The sequence below is a fragment of the Protobothrops mucrosquamatus genome, unplaced genomic scaffold (assembly GCF_001527695.2).
Source record: "Protobothrops mucrosquamatus isolate PMUCROS unplaced genomic scaffold, P.Mucros_1.0 scaffold472, whole genome shotgun sequence".
NCBI classification, from domain to species: Eukaryota; Metazoa; Chordata; class Lepidosauria; order Squamata; family Viperidae; genus Protobothrops; species Protobothrops mucrosquamatus.
The window spans coordinates 1-20,335 of NW_015386793.1; the positions used below are offsets into that span (position 1 = coordinate 1).

General features: G+C 36.2%; 1 protein-coding gene across 1 annotated transcript in view; it reads left to right on the plus strand.

Moving 5' to 3' along the window:
* Positions 1-772: 772 nt before the first annotated feature.
* Positions 773-20,335, plus strand: part of RGL1 (ral guanine nucleotide dissociation stimulator like 1) — a gene marked incomplete at its 5' end in the record, with an annotated part of 38,928 nt that continues 19,365 nt past the window's right edge. The window contains 9 exons of the mRNA XM_015816635.2: positions 773-850; positions 7,927-8,111; positions 12,031-12,143; positions 15,246-15,461; positions 16,182-16,285; positions 17,112-17,247; positions 17,599-17,612; positions 17,963-17,976; positions 19,878-19,885. Of these exons, the coding sequence (XP_015672121.2) occupies positions 773-850; positions 7,927-8,111; positions 12,031-12,143; positions 15,246-15,461; positions 16,182-16,285; positions 17,112-17,247; positions 17,599-17,612; positions 17,963-17,976; positions 19,878-19,885 (868 nt within the window). The remainder of the gene's footprint in view (positions 851-7,926; positions 8,112-12,030; positions 12,144-15,245; positions 15,462-16,181; positions 16,286-17,111; positions 17,248-17,598; positions 17,613-17,962; positions 17,977-19,877; positions 19,886-20,335) is intronic.

A 20,335-nucleotide genomic window follows, 5' to 3' on the forward strand; every position in this document is an offset into this window, starting at 1 on the left:
TCTAACAACTTAAAGAAAAAAAGATTTATAAGAAATCTTTTTTTATACAAACTCAGGTGGGCTGTTTGTTTATGCCAAGGGGAGGGAGACAGGAGAATTAAGGAAGCTGATTTAAGCACTGGCCATGTTAAACAAGGATCCAAGACAAATTATATTTTGGATGCACACTGAGAAAAAGAACTGTGGCAAAGTCTCCCTTAGCTTCTTAGACCAGCCTTCTTTATTAAACAGAAGAAGGCTGGCTTAAGAAGCTAAGAAAGATTAGCTAATAGATAGTTAATAGCTGTGCTCACTGGGAATTCCAAGAGTTGTTTTTAAAACATTTGGAGGGTACCAGGTAGAGGAAGGACTGACAAAAGGATTAGATGTTTGCTACTGGAAGAAAATGGAAAGGAAGAAGTAGTTTGGAGGACTGACAGATAAGAGTTAGCCTATTTCCCTGCTAAGTGTGGGTAATGGGGTTGGAATCCAATACATCTGGAAATTGTCAGATTAAGGAAAACAGGGCTGTTGTAATCCTTAAGAGCTGTATATAAATTAAATGCTATTTCTCCTATGGTATTTCTTAAATCTAAGGAAGTAATGAGGCCCAGGAAGCATATGGTATGGGATGCACTAGGAGAAAAGTCCAAATTCCGGAATCTAGTTGTGTTAACGTCTCTGTTACAAATTAAGTGCTGAGTTCAAAGCACTTCCTAATATCCTTAGACATAGCTTTTCCCACTTTATTTATTCTCACTGCCTGATATTCTTCTAATTCTCTTGCCTTTAGATATGGAAATCTGGAGATCTCAAACTGTGAAGAAGATGGGAGCCAGAACAATACCGAGACCAAAACAGTACTCAGGAAGTAAGTGTTGCATTTCTCTGAACAGCAAGAATCATAGCCAAGGTTGAATACCAAGAAAAGGATGTGGTCAGTGTTCATCTGGAAATTATACACAAATCAGTTTATTACACAAAGGAATGTAGGAACGTTGTCACAACTCTACAAAAGACCAATATCTTAGAAAGATGAGAAGTTAATTGTCAAAATAAAGCCAAACATAGAAACTAGAATTAGTAGATAAAATACTTGTGGGCATTATCCAACCAAATTAATTCTGATAAGTAGGTTGGGAAATACGTGCTTCAGCATCCCCCCATTGAAATAAGGGGCTTAAATACGACTGGATTGGTATTCCTTTTGCCTGTTCTTCACAACAATCACAACTTTATTCTATTCTGCTCATTTACTTAACTAAAAATTATCTTAAATTTTATGTTTGATTTAATATGTGAATGATTTCAGCATTGTGCTTAGAGGATTTTAGTATCTCAGTGCAAGATTTCACTGAGACACCCAGTTATTGCATTTATGACAAAGTCAAGCTAGAAGCTGTTTTTAGCTATCAACCTTATAGAAAACATGTCAGCTTGAAATAGAGAGCATTTTTAGTTTTAAAATGTACGAAGACTCTTTCCCTATAGTTGGGTGTGCTGCACAGGCAATCATCAAGAGGACGTTTAAGGATGATGTCAGAGTCACTGTTACTAAGAGTGGTTCCATCTTCACTGATTTGTTAAGTAGAACACACTGTTATTATGGGCCATGCATGAAACAACTTTAGCTTTTCCTCTTCCTCTCAAATATGCATGTCTGAATATAAGAATGATTACTTCTCTGAAACAGGGACAGCCAGTAAGGCTGACAGGATGTGAAATGCTAATGATGATCTGGACATATACGAAATGTAAATTGCCTTGATGTTCGGCTTTCTCTGCAATGCTGTACAGTAATTTCCAAAATCACTCTCAGTAAGCATAATGCTCCTTTCTTGTCCCTCATATCAGAGGTCCCCAACCTTTTGGGCACCAGGGACCGGTTCCGTGGAGAGAGGTTTTTCCACGGGTCAGAGAGTTTTGTGTGCTGCCTGCATCCCACAGATGGGGCTTTGCTTGTTTGTGCGGACCAGTTGCTGGCATGCTGCGGCCCGGTAGTGGTCCACGGACCGGGGGTTGGGGACCCCTGCCTCATATTATGTTAAAGTCAATTTTATTCACTTCACAAATTAATAGTGCAACATAAATGGCATATATATCTCCTAGAACTCCAGCCCGGATTCATCCATCTGATAAAAGAGATTGGTGTTTTCAAAAGTTCATCACAGAGTAAGCCAGTCTTTTTCTTTAGGAAAATCAAGGGAAAAGACTTGTGCTTGTTCAACTTTCATCTATAACCCCGTGAATTTAGTATGACTGAGGGAGAAATAATTCGGTGAGTTTCATTACTGAGAAGACTTTTTAACCAAACCAGATTTCCAAGCACCAATCTCAGAACAACAGTGTACTGCCTATAAAACTTAAACTTAAAATAAACAGAAACTTGAGGTTCCTGCTCCAGCATTTGAAAAGGCCCATAGTCTGATTCCTTTGTCCCTTCAGAAAAAGTAGCATGACTCTGAGCTAATTTATTAACCTTTCAGGTCTTGAGAAATGTCCTGACTTGGCATTGACACAATGTCTTTTTTGGGTTAGACTTTCTGATTTTTCAATGTCTGGCAGAAAATAGTCCCTGCATTATTCTCTCCCTCTGCCCTTTTGTCATGAAGTACTCACTGTAGCTCACAAGATAATTTAAGCTATCTCAGATATGCCGGAGACTTTGGCATAATATGGTGGAGAGATAAACTGGCTGGGCTTGGCTCCAGCCTAAGCTATTGATTTCCTTCTGGTGCTGGGCAAGTCTCTTGATCATTGTATATTTTTTTTAAAATTCAGCTACAAAATTGAACTGGATTATTGTAGATACCTATTTTTCCTTCTCCGAGACATAGTGGGTATTGAATTCCCTCCTCCTTGTCTCCTATAATTGCCTTCCTTTGGGAAATGATTTAAATTTTAACTTTGAAAGTATGTGTTATCTTTTTGCACTTCTGGGGCTACCAGTTATGGTATGCAAGTGTCAATATAAATATTTTTTTTAAAAAAAACCCTAGGATTATGGTATGCAAATGACAGTATAAATAACTAACTTTAAAAAAAAAAGACCTAGGAAATTGACTTTTAGATGTAGTAATTACTTTGTCAAATACTAGAATCTTTGAGGGTAAAATTGCAGGATTACTCTGATTTTTCTGAAGTATCATTGCCTTTGGTTTTGCTTTTAATGATGCACTTTCCAGTTTACTACTTCTCTGTGGTCAGGATTTTGTTGCCTTTGTCTCCTGTTAATTATTCCTCCAGTAAAGCAAGGTGTCCTCTTTCACTGTTATATAAATAATTGCATCGAAAGAATGGAGTTAGTTGAAGCAACCACTGAATGAATGTGAAAGACTTCTTTTATAGCCTGGGAAATCCACAGTGAGAGAGCTGTTTTAAGTTTTGTTTGTGTTGAGTACAATCTACGTTCATTCTAGTAAAGGGTAAAATAACAAAAGAAACCACTCTGGCTGACCTAAGGAGAAAAAAAGGCCAAATAGTGACAATTAAGAGAACTGGAAAATTGGGGAAGGTTCCAAAACAAGTCAAATTATTTGGACAATGGGAAAAGAGAGGAATGAGATCATAGTGGTTTAGTACAGACCACATAAATACCAATATCATGAAATTATAGAGACCTATTATAACATGCATCCTTTCATCTCAAGATCCTAAGTGTGTTTTCAATTTTTTTTGTATGGGGCCACATTCTGGACTATCGCCTTGCAGAATATTTATTCTTGTAGGGAATGGATGAATGTAGGATTCACTTAATAGATATTTTATATATATATATTCTGCAAAATTACAGTCAGTAATAAAATGTGATGGTTTTTAGTTTTCTTCAATGAGTGCCGTTATGTGCAGCTTTTAATATGTCACAGTTTGGCCATATGTTCATTGACTAGTTTAGCCCTGATAAATATGGCTGCCAAATGGATGATTGTATTTTTTTCGGTCTCATTTAAACCCAACAAAATCTGGGTTAATAATAGTTGAGCTCCAAGCTTTTAAATCTTAGGTTTTCCCTCTCCTGGCCTGAATTGTTTTGTTTATATCAGTATGGACTACAGAGGAGCTAGTGAAAGATTCTAGACTTCCAGTTAAAAAGCACGGTTTTCTGAAAGTACGCCCATGATTGCACATCAGTTTTTTCAACAAATGGACAGACAAAGTGTTAAAAAATTAAAAAGTCCTCCCCAGGAAAGAAAAAATTCATTTGGTTTATTTTCTGTTTAAGATCTTGGAAACTAGCTCCGTCTGTGTTTTCAGCTGGCAGAAACAGGGTGTTACTTTTCAGGGACGTTAAACATTGAGGCTGCAACATGGTTTGGCCTTCGATCCAGCCTTTTTCCGGAAAGCTTTCCTCCCTAATGAGCTGATTAAACAGTCAGCTGATGGGAGGCCGGTAAGTTATAAGGGCAGTCTGCATAGTTTGTTTTATTGCCTCTGTGTTGATTGACATGATTTTGTAGGGAAACTCAGAGCTTACTGTAACTTTGAACTCTACTAAGAGCGCAGCCATGAGTCTTATGCTTAATAATACTCACATTCTGAGTAGAATACAAAGGGAGAAACTTCACACCTTCCAAACAATAAAATATTTTATTTCCTCCAGGCTGATATGCTTGTACTGTGTGTCTAACTGTTAACTGATATTCCATTGAAATATTCCATTATCTGCTGGAGAAAGACTATCACTTTCTGAGTATAGTGGTCATTTTCACATTTCTGAAAAAAGGGTTCACATATATTTTTGTGATTTCTGTGATTACTTATGTGCAAATAATTGTTTGCAAATTTATACTGTGCGTGGAAAGTTTACATATATAGAATCAGTGTACCATGTCTAGAAGGGGATCATTATAAATGCTGAGCTTTTGCTTTGTTAGACAACTTCTAAGCTCCTGTTGCCCATTTTTATGGCTTTTCTGCCTTTAAGTACAACTTAGATGAGACAGCTCTTCCAGCTGACAGCAATTTTAAAAAGGAAAGCCTGCTCTATAAAGGATACAGCCATATTGATTTAAAGAGACATTAGGAAAGAGTACAGAAATTCAATTTCATGTAACATTCATACCATGCCCCAAAATAGGTGTTGCAGATTTTTGAGACAGGATTAAACTCCGTTAATACTGTAAGTATTAAATTTAAGGCTATAAATAGTTACGTAAGTAGACACTTCTTCCCTGGGCACCTTCAGACGGAACTATTGCAGTGTGTGTTACATGGGGCTGCCCTTGAAGAGTATCCTGAAGCTTCAGTTGGTACAGAATGCAGCAGAGTGAGCTGCATTGGCTGCCAGTTTGCTTCTGGGTCCAATTTAAGGTTTTTAGCCTCTAAATCCTTCTTGGCATGGGACTGGTTATCTGAGGGATTGCCTCTCCCTGGTTACATCAGCCCACCTCACTAGATCTGGCAGGATAGCCATGTTGCAGATACGATCAGCTAGAGACTTTCCTTAGGTGGATCCCAGGAGATGTGCTTTCTCTGCTGCGGCGCCCCCTTATAGAACATTCTTACCCCCAAAATTAGATTAGCTTCCTTTTGATATTCCGTAAAACTCTCAAGTCATGGCTATGTTGTCAGGCAACCGGAGACCTGCACAAATGACCCCATTGTCGAGATGGCCATATTTATCCTCCCTGTGCTATGGTTTGTATTTTTTGTTTTTATGATATTTATCAAAAAAAGTTTTTTAAAATTTTGTACATTTTTGTTTTTATTTATTGTTTTTATCTAATATTCACCATTCAGAGTCATTTCTGATGAGATGGGCAGCTATACACATTTGATTAATAAAATAAATAAATAAAACAAACCTCTATTGATGAAAATGTGTACACCATGAATCAACTTCCTTTCTCCAGAACTTTCATCAATGCCTTTTTAAAAGCTATAATCTTTTTTCCAGTTCTGCACATCCCCTTCACTAATGCTAAGCCAAATTATTGTTTTTTGCCAGGGGGCTGTCAGAATTGTTTGTTACCAAAACCTTTTGAAGCACATTGATGCAATGCTTCCTGATTTTGGGACTTCCAGATATGTGGACTTCAGCTTCTAGAATTCAGAGCAATAATTTTTGCTGGCTATTGAATTTTGGGAGGTGAATCCCATGTTTGGGAGTACCCCATAGTGGAAAATACTGCATTCATAAATGAGAATTAGGGAACAGCATTAAGATCCTCATTCATATCCTTGGGCAACGTTCTTCAGTCTTGTGGCATCCAAATGGGCAGGATTACAGTTCTCAGTATTCCCAGCAGCGTGGGCTATGTCCAGGCTGCCCAAAATTGATAGGTGCTGTTCTTTTAATGTATCAGGACGTTGCTGTATAAAGGCTTTGCTAAGGCAGAGTGGTCTGAGCTTGGAATGTGCACACTGTAGAGAAAGAGAACAAGACAGAAGTGTTTCCCATCAACATGTCAGTAACAATTTGTTGATTAGTACTTTTCTGCTGCCCTTTGCAATGTGCATATTGTCACAGTGAGGCCTGTTGAGCTTAAAACAGTTAATACTACAGGATTTATATGGTTTTTGTTTTCCTTTCAAATAATAACAAGAACACTCAGTCTTTTAACTTCAAGTATGTATAGGAGACCTTAGTTACAGACAGAAATCTAGGGCAAGTCTCCACTTGATACTGAGAATGTGATTCAGCCCTGAAATTCTGCAAGAGCTGAGATGTTTTAGCACAGTGTATTGGATGCTGCAAAGTGTGATTTTTAAAAGTTAGTTTTGGGTGAGAATAGAGGAAGGAGATTTTTTAAGTACCTTCCTGATTCCTTTACTTTGGATAGCAACTTTGGGGGACATGCTCATATAGCTGATTTGTATCAGTTTCATGGTAGAGCTGACCTGGCTTTCCTAAGCACATCTTGTTATGTATTTATTTAGTTTGCAATATTTATATCCTGGCTGAATCCTAACAAGATTGTGGGCAGGTAAGAACAAGATAAAAGATATAATCCAAACTAAAAAAAGCCAAAAATCAGGACAAGACACCATGAAATAACTAAGGCTGAAAGCATATTCAAACAAGTAAGTTTTAACTGGTTTGAGAAATGCAAACAGGGTTGTGGTAATAGGTTGTGGTAATACGTAGTTCTGGGGAGATAGTATTCCAGAAAGTGGGGATTAGAGGTTACAATCCTGAATCAGATACTAGTTCAGGTTCTCCAGTCTGGCTTGGGCTGGCGTAGAGTCGAGTCGAGTCTTCCAGTGTTGTAGCAGTCACAACTTCTGGAGACAAAGTTGTTCACTGATTAATTTTTCTAACTGTCAGGAAATTTCTCCTTAATTCTAGGTTGCTTCTCTCTTTGATTAGTTTCCATCCATTGCTTCTTGTCTTGCCTTCAGGTGCTTTGGAGAATAGCCTGATCCCTCCTCTTTGTGGCAACCCCTGAGATATTGGGATACTGCTATCATGTCCCCCCTCGTTCTTCTCTTCATTAAATTAGACATACCCAATTCCATCAACAGTTCCTTATATGTTTTAGCCTCCAGTTCCCTAATCATCTTTGTTGCTCTTCTCTGTACTCTTTCTAGAGTCTCAACATCTTTTTTGCATTGTGGCGACCTAAACTGGATGCAGCATTCCAAGTGTGGCCTTACCAAAGTGGTATTAACACTTCATGTGATCTTGAGTCTATCCCTCTGTTAATGCAGCCTAGCACTGTGTTGGCTTTTGAGTCCTAAGCAGCCACCGCACCTGGGAACAATTAAAAAGAGACATTCCAAATCTTGCAGCCCCACTTCCCAATTCCACGATAGTTTTCCCAGAGTGAAAATTTATTTGGAGGTGGATGGAGATGCTGGTTGAGCCCAGCACATCATTACTTTTTAGAATTATAGCACTATTGATTTTAACATATTTTGGGGTTTTAGGTTTTGTTGCGTGACCCAGAATATAATGATACTGATACAGCTCATTGTATGTGATGTATTTTTTTTTTTTTTTTGCAGTGCCATAGCCTCAATACTGAGAGCCTGGTTAGACCAATGCTCGGAAGATTTCCAAGAGCCACCTCATTTCCTTTGTTTGCAAAAACTGCTGGATTATCTGACCAGGATCATGCCAGGCTCGGACCCTGAAAGAAGGGCACAGCAACTCTTGGAGCAGTTTCAGAAGCAAGAAGTAGTAAACAACAGTAAGGATATTCCGCAAACATTTTAACAGCCAATTTTTATAAGGAAGCAGATTATATCATTGGACTGTTTCGGCATTTGTTATGCTGTGATATCACTTGGAATACAGTAGGAGGGTGGTGGAAAGGAAAAGTGGCTTGTAAACTTTTAATTTGGTGTGCTTAGTCAACCAGTTTTCTGATTTTGCTCTGTAGGAATGCGAGGAGCCAAACGCTTCTGCCAAATTCCCTAACATTTAAAATGCTGCTTTGAGATGATTATCAGCTTAAGTGCAGCTTGCAGGTTTTCAAAATAAATTCACCGTTGCTCTGATTTTTCACTTTTAAAATTGTTTGCTCCCGTGATCCAGCAGGGATTTTTCTATTATTACTTTCCTTTGCTCCTGTCATGACAAAAGGAAGTGTCTGTGATTGTTTTTTCCTATCTGAATGGTCTGGTGCTGACATCCGAGGACAAAAGGAAAATTTACGTTACGTCCAGTTTTACGGTGACCTTGTTACCACTTGTCATCACTGTGACCTTACAACGAACGTCACAGTCCTGACTATTTATCGGAAAGGGGAAGGGGGGGTTCTGTCTTGCAAAGGATACCCGTATTAATCGTATCGATCTTTCGGTAACCTTGAACGGACTACTTGTGTTGGTTTATTTACTTACAGGTCAAAAGTGTCTCAAGCAGTAGGAAATGGATGGGAAATGTTAGCACACACAATAAGGAATGAATGCTATAAACTTCAGGAATTCTTTCCCCTTTGAATATTATCTATCTGAATGTCGCAAAATGTACCAGTTATGCAATTAGTCATCCTTGGCACCAAATAAATGTACTTTTTTTTTTCCCAAAGGAAAAAAATCTAAATCATTCTTCTCATCCGAAATTTCAAAATCTCCTAGGGTTGTTAATTTGTACCTAATGAACGCATATATCAAACGAAGGAAGTCTAAATGCTGAGAACTATAATTAGCTGTTTACAGAATAAAAAGTTCCCACAGAACTTCCTAGGCACAGCAGATACTCTAGGTATAGAAGTCTTGTCTCTTAATTTCTCACTGAAAAAAATGGAACATTATTTCAGCTGAATCTAAGATGTTTTCAGTGAAATCTTCATCACATTAAAAAAGTTTAAATGTACATACAAGTTTTACAGAAAAAAAATTACAGGAATTGTTGTCGCTTGTGTAATATCTAACAGCAGCGGTCATCTCAGGAACCAGATTCTATAGAACAAGTACAATTTGTTTCCCTATTAATAATGCTTTCTAAAACTTCAGAAATGTTTACCAGTTTAGGCAGTCTGGATAAAACAGAGGCTGCATTTTAAATGAAATTGGTTCTCTGAGATGAGGAAAGTCTCCACAGTTTTGGATTTTGAATCACGATTGCACCAGTGGAGAAGGTTCTGAGATTCTGTACTTTTGATACAACATGCATATCAGCTATTTAGAGGAAGAAAGAAATCAATTTCCCCTGGCCCCGAGGAGACCTCTTGCAGAAGCCTGACTAACTTTTTGGATCTTACGCAGTGGTGGGATTCAAATATATGAACAACCAGTTCTCTGTGTGGATGCAGCTTCCGGAAGTCCATTCTGGGCCTGGGCAACAAAAAATTAGCTACCAGTTCTGCCAAAGTGGTGCAAACCGGCTGAATCCCACCACTGATCTTACCTACCCTTTTAACTTTTCACTTGGTTGAATTGGTTAAGGATGTTTTCACCACATACCACAAGTAAAATACTTCCTCAGTGCTCTACTTAAAAAATGTTTCTGTAACACTGAGTCATAATTGAAGCATAGGATAAATTAAAAAAGAGAATTCTGCTGGAAGTTTAAAAGAAAAAAATATGTATATATTTGGGACAAATCTAAAAAGATGGGGCTGGATTCAGGAAGGGGAGAAAGATCAGTGAGGAATAAATATTCCTTATCCTGCAATAGAGAATTACTAGACTAAAGCAGAGGTCCCCAGCCTTTTGGGCACCACCTCGCCAAGTCACCTCTCTCCAAAAAAGTATCTGGCCTCCCCCACACCAAAACACACGACGGACGTAGTACGCCTACCCCGAAACGAACAAACATACCGGACCAACGAGCGTACGACGCCGGACCAGGGCCAGGTACCTGACCCCCAACCCCTGGGGACCTGATTTCATGTGAAACCAGGTAAATTCAAAAGAAAAGGTTGGCAAAATTAAAGATCCATAGAAGTTCTCTATGAATTGTAAAAGAGAGAAATCCACAAATCCATTGTGATATAATATTGAACCTGGTATGAGAATATATAGTTTCCTGTTGTTATTACATTCATATACTGTATTTTTTCACAGTTTAAAACCAAACCGAGAGGTATCCAAATTCTTGCTCGGCATGAACAGGTTTTGAGCAGGCAATATCACTGTTCTTAAGATATCTCATAAGGTTAGGGGGAAAGTTGGCAGGACAATCTCTTGCTCATTCCATGAAATTTCCTAAAGTCAGATATGGATGCAACAGTAATACACTTGGTTCTTTACCATTGGTTTGCTGCATCTTGCGTTTGCTGCATCTTGCGTTTGCATCTTGTATGACTACAATTTGACTTATGATCCTGTGCCTTGATTTATGGCCATAATGACTTACAACCAAAAATCTGGTCCTAATTTTGATCATAAGTCGAGGACTACCTGTATTCATTCTCTCCCCTTCAACTTATCTAGTTCTAAAAACTCCATCCTCCATAAAATGGAGATCAGCACCATATTTACTAAGACACTCTACTAATCTATTGATCAAGATCTACTTTATGCAACCTCTTTTTTTTTTAACTTTCATTTCCCCTCATGTATTTTTCTGCCAAATTCAGGGAATTTCAGTAGAATTAGAAAGCTGCCAGTTATCTATTGCCAGATATGAATGTACTAAAATAAATTGGTTATTTCTAAAGGCCCTAAATTTAGAATCTAGGGCAGTTTGTTTCTCAACAACTTTACCTGGGAGAATCAACTCCTGGAATAGCAAATAAAGGAGAAAGCAAAACAAGGAAAACTATCTGCAGTTCCATTATTTTAAATCAGCCTCTGTAGCAACTTTATTTGTCTGCTCTTGCTAGAAGAGTTGACACTTTGATTCAAGTAAGGATGTATTCAGGAAGTCTCGCATATATTCCAAGCCATGGGTTTGTTATCCCGGTTGTTAAAAGTTAAATATAAGTGAAGGAGAAATAAAACAACTTCTTAAGTAGAGTAATGCTCTGTAGTGTTTCTATGTGCATACCACGGACTTCATTGCTTCGCTCTATCTTTTCCTCAACCCGTTTAATTTCTAGAATGGTTATTTTCTTTTTGGCCATAATCTTTTTGGATGTTCTAAGCATATTCATGTAAAAAGTATAAATAGTATAAAGGTCTTAGCCACCATAAACTCATAGCACTCAAACGTTTTCCTTTTAATACCTCTTAGCTACTCCCCATCTATTGCTATAAGTGGTCCTATCGCTCTGTCCTCAGCACATTATGTACAAGTGCTTGATGGGTAGTGCCTTTTGGTCTTTAGACTCCTTGCTTCACTTAAGTAGAGTTCTTTACATGTTTCTTGAAGTGGGTCAGTGCAGGATGAAAGAAGTCTCATAAAATATGCTCCTTCTATCATCTTGTTTCATGAATGTATGTTTAATCTCTATCCCATTTAGGAAATGTCCAGCTACAGGAAATGGAAGTTTTCATTAAACAACATTTAAAATGGTGTGCTTTGTTTGACCATGCCAACAGTTTTCTGATGTGGCCATGGCCTCTCTTTCTTTTTCTACTCTTTTTGTGATTAAAATCATAATCCTGCTTTTGTCTCAAACTAGTCTTCAGCACAAGATCTAACTTCAGTTAGACTTACATGAAGTAGGACGAGAAGACACATTTAGTCAATTTTCACAATACTTTATATCCTGACAGGTGAGATTCATGATATATTTGCAACTGAAGAAGAAACAGAGATTAGTAGATCAGAAGAATTTTCTTCTTTCCCAGAAGACCTTGTAGCGGAACAGTTAACTTACATGGATGCTGTAAGTATAAACAGATGTATACTTAATGTAAGCCTAAATAGAGATTATGATTCTGAAGTGTTTGCTTTATTTATTCCTTAAGTTTTTATTTAGCTTTCCAACCATATGGTATCCAAGACAGTGAACAGTCAAATATAAACCAACAATCAAAATATAAAAACAAGTTGATGAAACATCAAAAAACTAATGTATACAATTTTAGTTGATGCAAACAGCTGATTAACCATATGTGACATTTTGATTCCTCTTTGGAAAATGTGCTGGGTTTATTTCTATTGTTTTTCCTACCTGAGGTAAAATTGCCCTTTATTTACAACAAAGTGGGTTGTTAAATTGCTTCATCAGTTTTCCTGGTAGGCTCACTGAATGAAGAAATTATTAATTATTAATCAAATTTATATAACTACCCATCTCATCAAAAGCGACTCTGGGAGGCGCACAATAATCAAATGAAAACAACACATGTAAAAACTACAAATATGAAACATAGGAATCTGTATTAATGTTTATCATAAAGCTAAAGGCAAAGGGGGGATAAAAATGATCACTTCAACAATGGAGCCATTTAAGTAATCTCTGGTTGTTCAAATTTCTTTCATTTGGGAAATTTGCACATCCAAATTCTGTAACTTTTCTTAATCAGTCTTCTCTAAGATTATGCAGTTATTATGTACCTGTTTTAAAACTTGGAATCAATTTATAACATCCATTTTTTTCCCCAAAACCAAACAACATTTGATTAAAATACATAATACTTGGGGGAGGGGGTTTATCTTGCTTTTTTTCTTTCTTTTTTTTCCTTTTTTCTTTCCCTCCTTAGCTTGTGTTTTAAAATTTTTAAACTTTCTCTTTCTTTAAGATTAAATGTTTTGATTATAAACTAAATATTTTTAAAAGATACTTAAAAGAAACTTGAAAGAAACTTTCTTAAAAGATACTTTTATAACAGCATTTGATAAAAAATAACTAAATTACAGTAGAAGATTGCTGATTTTTTAATATTGCAAAATATTGGAAAGCTTAAGGCAAATAGTGAACCAGTTAAATGACTCCTTAGACATAGATCATTCTCTCTAAAGATTGATTAAAGCAAGTTTGTTTATGTAATATGTTTATCTGAACTAATTGTCATATGTTACTAATTGCTGATTGCTCACCAGTCCATTTTGTTGTGCTAGATGTTTTTCTGCAATTGGAAACTGATAAAAATGTTCAAAAGAATTGCAGAACTTTGCATGAAAGTTTAAGTGGATAGGGTTTGATTCAGTTCAAGGCAGTCCATGAATTGAATTTTCAAATACAGTACATAGGCAAGCCATGATCTGAACCTCTTTTTGTTCTGCTTTTTTTTCCTCATTTGACTTTTTTGTTACAGTGACATTCAGATGTAGAATGATAACCTTAATGATGTTTTGTTAGTTCAGACTTTGTGACAGGCTACATTTAATGCAAGTCTTGGTTTGCAAAACCATTTTAAATCCTTTTATTACTCTAGTTATTTGATTAACTGTAAGACAGTCTGTTAATTACAGTAAATTCACAGACTAATTATGTTTTACAGTCTGTAAAACTTAATTAAGCTCATATAACTATAATCTAGAAGAGCATTCAGATTAAATTTATATATTTTATTTCCAAATATTATATTTCAAAGAACATTCTGTTTTCAAATAGTATAGAGCAAGCAGTATTTGCTTATTATTCATGGTTAAAAAGCCTCATGTCTCACATTCATAGCTGTTGACCTGTTCTAGATCATGTCAAACATAGTTAAATGAACTATTAAATGCACATATTTAACACTTTGCAGGTAGATCAGAATTCAAGATTTACATCTCTTCTATATTTATCAACAAAATAAAACACTCATAAATTGGATGTTGTCAGTCTTAGCTATCAGTGACTTATCTCAGGTTAGGTAGAGCCAGCTAAAACATTACTGTGTTTATGAAATCAGAATATTTTTAATGAAAATTGATTGCCAGAAGTTCAGTTAAACAGGCTGAATTCTCACTATTTGTCTGATATTTTTTAAATCAGTTTGAACCTTTTTTCTGTAGGGCTAGTAGATGGAATGAAATAATAAAAGATATTCAACTGTTAAGTTATTCCTAAACCAAATTGCCAAATATTGGACTTGACTATTCAATTCCAGGCAGGCAATTATTGTAGAATATTTAAAAAGCATTGACTCACCACTCATTCCTCATAACAGCCTTATAAATTTTAATAAAATTAAACAAACAACAAATATTTTCTCAGCAATATAATAGTCTGGATGAAATTAGCTAAAGGAATGCATGCATACGTACATAAAAAATACGTGAAGTAATTCTTCAAATCCATGGTTTTAAAGTTGTTCATTGATATGAACATATGTGAACCAATCATAAAGCCCAATAATGCACATGTATGTTGCTCTTTCCATTTTATGCAATGTAATAAAACTCTATTAATGTTGCAGGAAAAGCTGTGCGACATAAAATAACACACGGGTTGCAAATAAACAAACCATGGATTTGCATTGGTAGATTTATGTCTCTAACTGTTGCTTTTTGCTGGGTTTGCTGTACAATTCCCAAGCAATTGCTCTATGTGGAAATTATAGTTACAAGAAATAAAGGATTGAGTAACCACCAGTGCTGAAACTCTATGTTTTAGACTCATTTTCCTTTCAGACCCTGCTCTGCTATATTTGCTGCATTCTGGTATTTGATCATTCACAAACTAGAACCGTGGCAGATTTATACTGTTGCAAAGAAGTTTTTGTTGCATCTCTGAGTCATTCCTCTGAGGTTATTTGTTGAAAAATGGAGAGGGAGAACTCTTTCTTTTGAACACTGTAAAAGTAAACATTGGAAAAGTTTAAACTGACTCTTGTATTATCTCATGATATTTTTGTTTGCTTATACTGTTCTTGCATATAAGCATATACCCAATAAATATTACCGCCACTACTAAAAAAGTCTATTGCTGTCTATGAGATTCATGGGGAAAAAAGTTGTGCCTGTTGTCAGAAAGGTTGGAATGACCGCCAATACGTCTAGTAGAAATAAAGACAACTGGTCTTATAACCTTGACATATTTTATGTGTTGTTCCAGACACTGTTTAAAAGAGTGGTGCCACACCACTGTTTGGGCTGCATCTGGTCTCGGAGAGATAAGAAAGAAAACAAACACTTAGCTCCCACCATCAGAGCCACCATTGCACAGTTCAATGCAGTCACCAAATGCGTCATCAGGATCATTTTGAATGGCAAGGAGCTGAAAACCCATCAGCGCGCCAAGATCATAGAGAAGTGGATCAATATTGCCCATGTAAAGACTCATTTTGTTTCATTTGCCATTTATACAAACACTGGGTTGTGTGTGTGTGTGTGTGTGTGTGTCCCCATTATAGCATGCATAAATATCAGGGTTCATCTAATCCCTATCTTTGAGTGTTTTTTTCTTCCCCCAATAATATGAATAACAGGTAGACTAGCTTTGGGCATAACATATCAGATGAGCTTGGAAGTGCAATAGAACAGAGTCAATTTTTTCTGGATGGTAGAAAGGCTTTGACATTTGTTGATCAATTTAGTTTGGGAAGTAATTCCAATCCTTTCCAGTCCCATTACTTTCTGATTGCATTTATTTATTTGTTTGTTTGTTTATTATTGCTGCTATCCAAAGTGACTCTGAGTGGCTTATAAAGTGTTTTATAATTTGAATACTGGCATTTCATGAGATAACAATATTTTGTGTATATTACATTTAGTTATTTTCACTCTGATTATGCAGACTATACATGTTTCAGTTGTGATAAATGGAAACTATAATATTAATTTAATGATCAAAAGATGAAGAAAGCAAAAACACAGTAACCCAACTGTAGAAGATGTTTTCACAGCCAGAAAAACCAACACATTTTTTTAAAGAATTGGTCAATGCTTATGCACTTGACAGGTTCTTTTTTTAAAAAATAAAAATTCAGAGCAACAATGCTCCTAAAAGAGTAACTGAGTCATGTGTAACCCTTCTCTGTTCCCTTTATAGGAATGTAGGATTCTTAAGAATTTCTCCTCTTTGAGAGCCATCGTTTCAGCACTTCAGTCCAATTCCATCTATCGGTTAAAGAAAAGCTGGGCATGTGTTGCAAAGTAAGATCAATTTCCCACCTATTTTTGGACAGTTGCTAGTCATGACACCATATAAGCATTTTTAGCCTTTGGGACTTCAGTCATGGAAATCTGTAATTTACAATTCCTGTAGAGTTGATGATGGGATGATGCAGATGGGGGGAAAAACTGAAGGCAGCTAGTAATCAGCAATAACAAGACTTTTAATTTCTGACTAGCAGAAATGTCTCTAAGGATGCCTAATTTAGCTATTGATGTTACTATTTTTCTACACTTCTTCAATTACAAAACTATCTAAATTCTCTCCAAGTCCTCATACTAAGGGGAAAAAAAAAGTTAGGAAATCCATTAATAGTGAGAACTAGTGTGGTGTAGTGGTTAAGGTATGTGACTTACACTGGGGGAATCTATCCTCGGCCAAGGAATCTCTTGGGATGATTTTGGCCAATCATATTCTCTTAGCCTACTCTACTTCACATGACTGTGGTGAGGAAAAGAAGCAGTTACTTTGCTTTAAACTTCTGAACAAAAAGTAGAGTATAAATGCCTGCATTTCAGAGAACCTAGAAGCTTGGGGGATGGATTGGGTTGTTGCATCAGAAAAATTATTAAGAGAGTACAATGAACTTCTTGTTTAACGTTATGGTTAGAATAATATTCTTCTTGCTTGGACGGTGACCTAAAAGAAGAGATGTAGTTGGGGATTTGCCTGGATTCTAAATCCAAGAAATCTGCTTGCAAGATGATACCATCATCACAGCCTAATTTTAATCAATGGAACAAATTATCATTAGCTTATTTTAGGAAGACTGAAAACGTTAAAATCATTCCATTTTATTTTGTACAGAGACAAAATGTTGATGTTTGAAGAACTGTCAGAAATTTTCTCAGATCATGACAACTATTTGACAAGTCGGGAGCTACTAATGAGGGTGAGAAGCAACAGATATTTCAATGATAGTGTAATACATTACAACTACAGGGTTCAATTTTGGCTAAATAACTTCCAATATATACTATTAACTTGTGAATAGATATGCTGGTAGAAGTACTTTAAATAACAAAGATTATCTTAAGTCTTGAGTAAGCTGTTCTCTATATGTGAACATATGTATATGTTTAATTCACTGGTCCAATTTATGAATGGAAAATAAAAGTTTCATGTATTAGCAGAAACGTCAAAGCAGGCAACTGCTGATATAAGATGCTACAAGTCCTATTTTGGTTTTACTGAATGGTCAGTCTGAGAATTGTCCTTCTTGGCTTATATAAGATCTAGTACAAAGAGGCTGCCCATTTGAGTCCAGAAGGCCATAAATGCCTCATTGAGAGAGAGAAAAAGAAAGAGGTCTCAGCCTCTTGGAAAGAAATTGTGATCAGGCTACTCCTAAAGATGCCAGATTTGGATTTGAAAGATAAAAACAGCTATAAGCTATTGTCAATATTCCTTTCCTAGATAAGGGCCTTGAGTGGGTAGTGACTGATCAGCTGCAGACTTTCTTGTATAAAACTGATTTTTCAGATCTATTTTAATCCACTCTCAGATCTGGTTATGAACTATCTTGGTCATCAGATCTGTCTATTAGATGAACTGGGCCAAGAAAAAGACAGGCAGAGTGTGACTCTATTGTTCCTCCTGGACTTAAAAGCAGGTGGCTTTCGGTGCGCATGCATTTAAAAAAAATAAATGGGGTTTAGATTAGCTGTGCAAAGTGCAATATTTTGAGAGAAGAGAAGATTCCACTTGATTCGAAATTGAACCAGACTGCTAATACTGAAAACCTAAAAGTCATTTGAGTGATTTTCAAAATGTTTTGTTAGAGAAAGCTGGCAAGGATTGAGATGCATCTGGTATGAGATAGCTCATCCCATAGGAAATTATCTGAATATTCTGTGCTCTTCCAGTGAGACAGAGATAAAAGATGATAACTGTGAAAAGTCATTAAACTATTCAGAGGTAGTTACAGGAAAAAAATTACATATAAAATAAACAAAAAGTGGTACAAATGTACAATATACATGACTCTAATCTACTCCCTGAAAAGCCAAAGGCAATGTAAACTGAATTATTAATGGGGAAAAAATATCCCAACTGCGGAAAAATAAGTGAAATGATTGCAAATGGAGTTTTATTTATTTATTTATTTTGTTTATGACTGTATAGATCTCTTTAGTCAACTGAATTTAAATGCAACCACCAAAACCAAAGTAACAATAATGATGTACAACAAGAAATAATTCAACATATAATTAAAGTACTGTAGTTGGTGACAATAAAAATAATAATGTTCTTGGTGTCCAGAGCTTAACAATAGTCAAGTCTTGAAGGCTTTCTGGAACAGCCTTTTAAAAGATCATGAGAGTTGCGGTTATTCTTATCTTGAAAGGAATGGAGCCCCTACAGAGAAATTTCACTTTTGGACACTTCCATTTGAACCTCCTGAATGGTTGGGATCTTCATCAGGCATTCTCTGTGCCAACAGATTGTGTGGGCAATATCTATATGGGATGGGTAGTCTTGAAGATGTCCAGGACCTTTATAGCTGATAGCCAGGACCTTATACATTATATTCAGAATGTATAATAGCTAATACCGCACCTGTAGCAGCTGTGTTACTAGCAATATTGAGATTCACTGATGACCATACAATTGAACAATTGACATCTCCATGCAGGAGATGTCAAGGGTATGAGTGACCAATGTCAGCAACTCTGAGAAAAATAAGGCTACAATGGGTGTACCAGCCAAAGCTGAGCAAATCCTCATGATCATGGCCTCCACCTGGAACAGGAAGTGTAATTCCAGGAAGTGTGGCCTGTTCACTTCAGCAAAGCACAAAAATGTTTATACTTCTAAAATCAGCGAGCTTCTGAATAAATAAGCACTCCAACTTTCTACGGTTGAAATTGTGTATGTTACCTCCCATCTACATCTTGATAGTCTCCACATAAATGCTTGTTTGCATCCTCTGTTCAACCCATGGTGGAGATGTACAGTTGAATATCATCCACAGGCTGACATTGCATGACAATATTTATCTGTGTTGTAGATCATTAAGCATCAAGTTGATAAAAGGGTAAAACTTCTATGAATGAATACTGAGTTGTATCTGAGATTTCAAGATGTAGAAATTATTGAAATACTTGGAGCAATAATCACAGGACAATGAAGTTCTATCTATGTACAGGATTTATAGAAAATTACCTTGATTGTCTAGAGGAGTCATCTTTAATTTTAGAAAATGCTGTTTTTAAAAATATAGAGATTTACTGTAAGAGAAAGTCAAAAGGCTATCTAATTTTCTTAGGAAGTTTGGGGGTTATTTAAATGTATGAAATGGATTGGAAGAGACATGAAATTTTCAGGAGGATGACAACATCATTAAGTTAAATAGCAATGTAATGGAAGCCCATAAAAAGTGAGGACATTTCTTTAACATACTTATTAAAATGAAGAAAAAGGTAAAGATAAAAACTGAGAAAATCAATTAAAGAAATAAGAACAAATTACTGACTTTTTTTCATCATCATGCACCTGAGAACAAGTTGTACAAAACATTGTGCAGAAAAACAAGTTAAAACATGGCAGCAAGTTAATTTTAATCTGTTTCAGAGGACCAGGTCATATTGTGAAATATGGCGCCTGAAATCATAGTGTTACTGGTAAAGTGATCCCCAAGGCTCAAGTTGTTGGAACACAGAAACATTTTCATTTCCTGACTGTCTCCTTGTTAGTCAGCAAACCAAAAATATTAGTCATATTGTAATGTAAGTGTATAAGAAAAAAACCCATAGCATTATATAATGGAAAGGAAAAGATTAATAATAGTTTGAAATAAGTTGGAAACAAACTAAGAATAAGAAGATATTAATTGTCCAGAAGTAGTAAGGTTGTGATCCAGATGTGCCTAATTCAGAGAAAACTGGAAATGGACAAATACTTGACTTGGCTCAGAGGCATTTTGCAAGTCAAGTTGACTTGCATTTTGGAGCAACCATTCCTCACTTTCAGGAAACTCCTGAAACATTTCTGTGTGACCCTTTTTATTATCTTTTTGGTTGTAAGATGAG